This window comes from Limulus polyphemus, unplaced genomic scaffold, assembly GCF_000517525.1.
Source record: "Limulus polyphemus unplaced genomic scaffold, Limulus_polyphemus-2.1.2 Scaffold731, whole genome shotgun sequence".
Taxonomy (NCBI): domain Eukaryota; kingdom Metazoa; phylum Arthropoda; class Merostomata; order Xiphosura; family Limulidae; genus Limulus; species Limulus polyphemus.
The window spans coordinates 200565-201926 of NW_013666341.1; the positions used below are offsets into that span (position 1 = coordinate 200565).

The 1362-nt window shown below is 30.2% G+C and overlaps 1 protein-coding gene across 1 annotated transcript in view; it reads left to right on the forward strand.

Moving 5' to 3' along the window:
* The window catches only part of LOC106460225 (autophagy-related protein 9A-like), a 56149-nt gene that overhangs the window by 30707 nt on the left and 24080 nt on the right, over positions 1-1362 (forward strand). The window contains exon 12 of the mRNA XM_022386886.1: positions 859-1030. Within this exon, the coding sequence (XP_022242594.1) occupies positions 859-1030 (172 nt within the window). The remainder of the gene's footprint in view (positions 1-858; positions 1031-1362) is intronic.

A 1362-nucleotide genomic window follows, 5' to 3' on the forward strand; every position in this document is an offset into this window, starting at 1 on the left:
ATCACTAAAACAGTAGGATTATTTTATTCTAGATTATGCAAAGAAACTAATTTGTTCATCATGTCATTCATCTTAAGTTCCCTATATTTTCATTGATTTTATTGTTAATATACACTGTTTGTAAAAAATTAAAAAAGAAACTTATTATAATGGGCCATTTTCATGATAACTTTAATGTTTACCTTTTAATAAATAGAGCTGTGCATGTTAGTGATTAAAGGATCACTTTCACTTTTTAAAACAGGATAAATTATGTAACTAGTTAACCTTTCTCAACAGGAGCCCCTTCAACTCTTTCAGCACTGGCTCGGTCCCTCAGACTAACCTCGTAACCCTTTTGTGCTTGTTATTATTTTCATGCTATAACTTTTAAATTAATAAGCGAATGTTAAAATTTGGCAGAGTAACAGTAAATATTACAATGCTTTCATACGCAAAATATCAGATATTTTTCTTAAGGCTTATAAAGCAATGTTTTTCTCATGTCATTTTTTTCTTTTTGCATGTTGTCTATCTATCATGCAAAGTATTATTCATTTTAAGATTAAAAATACTTTTATGCATCAGAAATTTCATATGTGAAATCTTTATAATGCTAGCATTAGCATTAAATAATAAAGTCCATTTCTGAACTTTGTTTATTAAAAACAACAATATAATTTCAATAGAATATATTTATATTAACCATTAATTTCCACTTGATATATCAAGTTAAAAGCTAGTTTTGAAATACAACATTCCTAATATTTTATCTCTGTGGCTTTTCATTACTTTGAATGACCTGTAAAAATTGGAATATTCCAGGTTTCTTAGAATAACTAAAATAACCTACTGTGTACTGATTTCATAATGTCTCAGCCCCTTTCAGCTTAAAAAAATCAGAAAAATTCTCACAGAAGTGTTTGCTAGCTGCAATTGAGACATCTGGGCAGAGAGGTGAGACACTAGTGTACCATACTGGAGTGTGTTGGGGTCTAGAGATGATGGGATCATCTGAAAAAGAAATTCTTAAGAGTTTAGCTGATTACAAGTAGTTACACTGATAAGTATAACTGTACTAAGTTTACAGAGAAGGAAATTACCATCCTAAAAATTTGTGTTTACAACAAAAGGCTTACAAAGACACTTAGTACTGAAAGTTTATTTACGTTCCGTTTCTCCAAAATACTCTTCTCTTGTTACCTTCTGAAGATTAAATGTGAAGTAGTAAAAATTTATCTACCTACAAGTATTAACTCTTTCAGCACGGGCTCGGTCCCTGGGACCGACCTCATAACCATTTTGTGCTTGTTATAGTTTTCATGCTATAAGTTTTAAATTAGTGAGTGGATGTTAACAAAATTTGGCAGATTATCAGTGAAC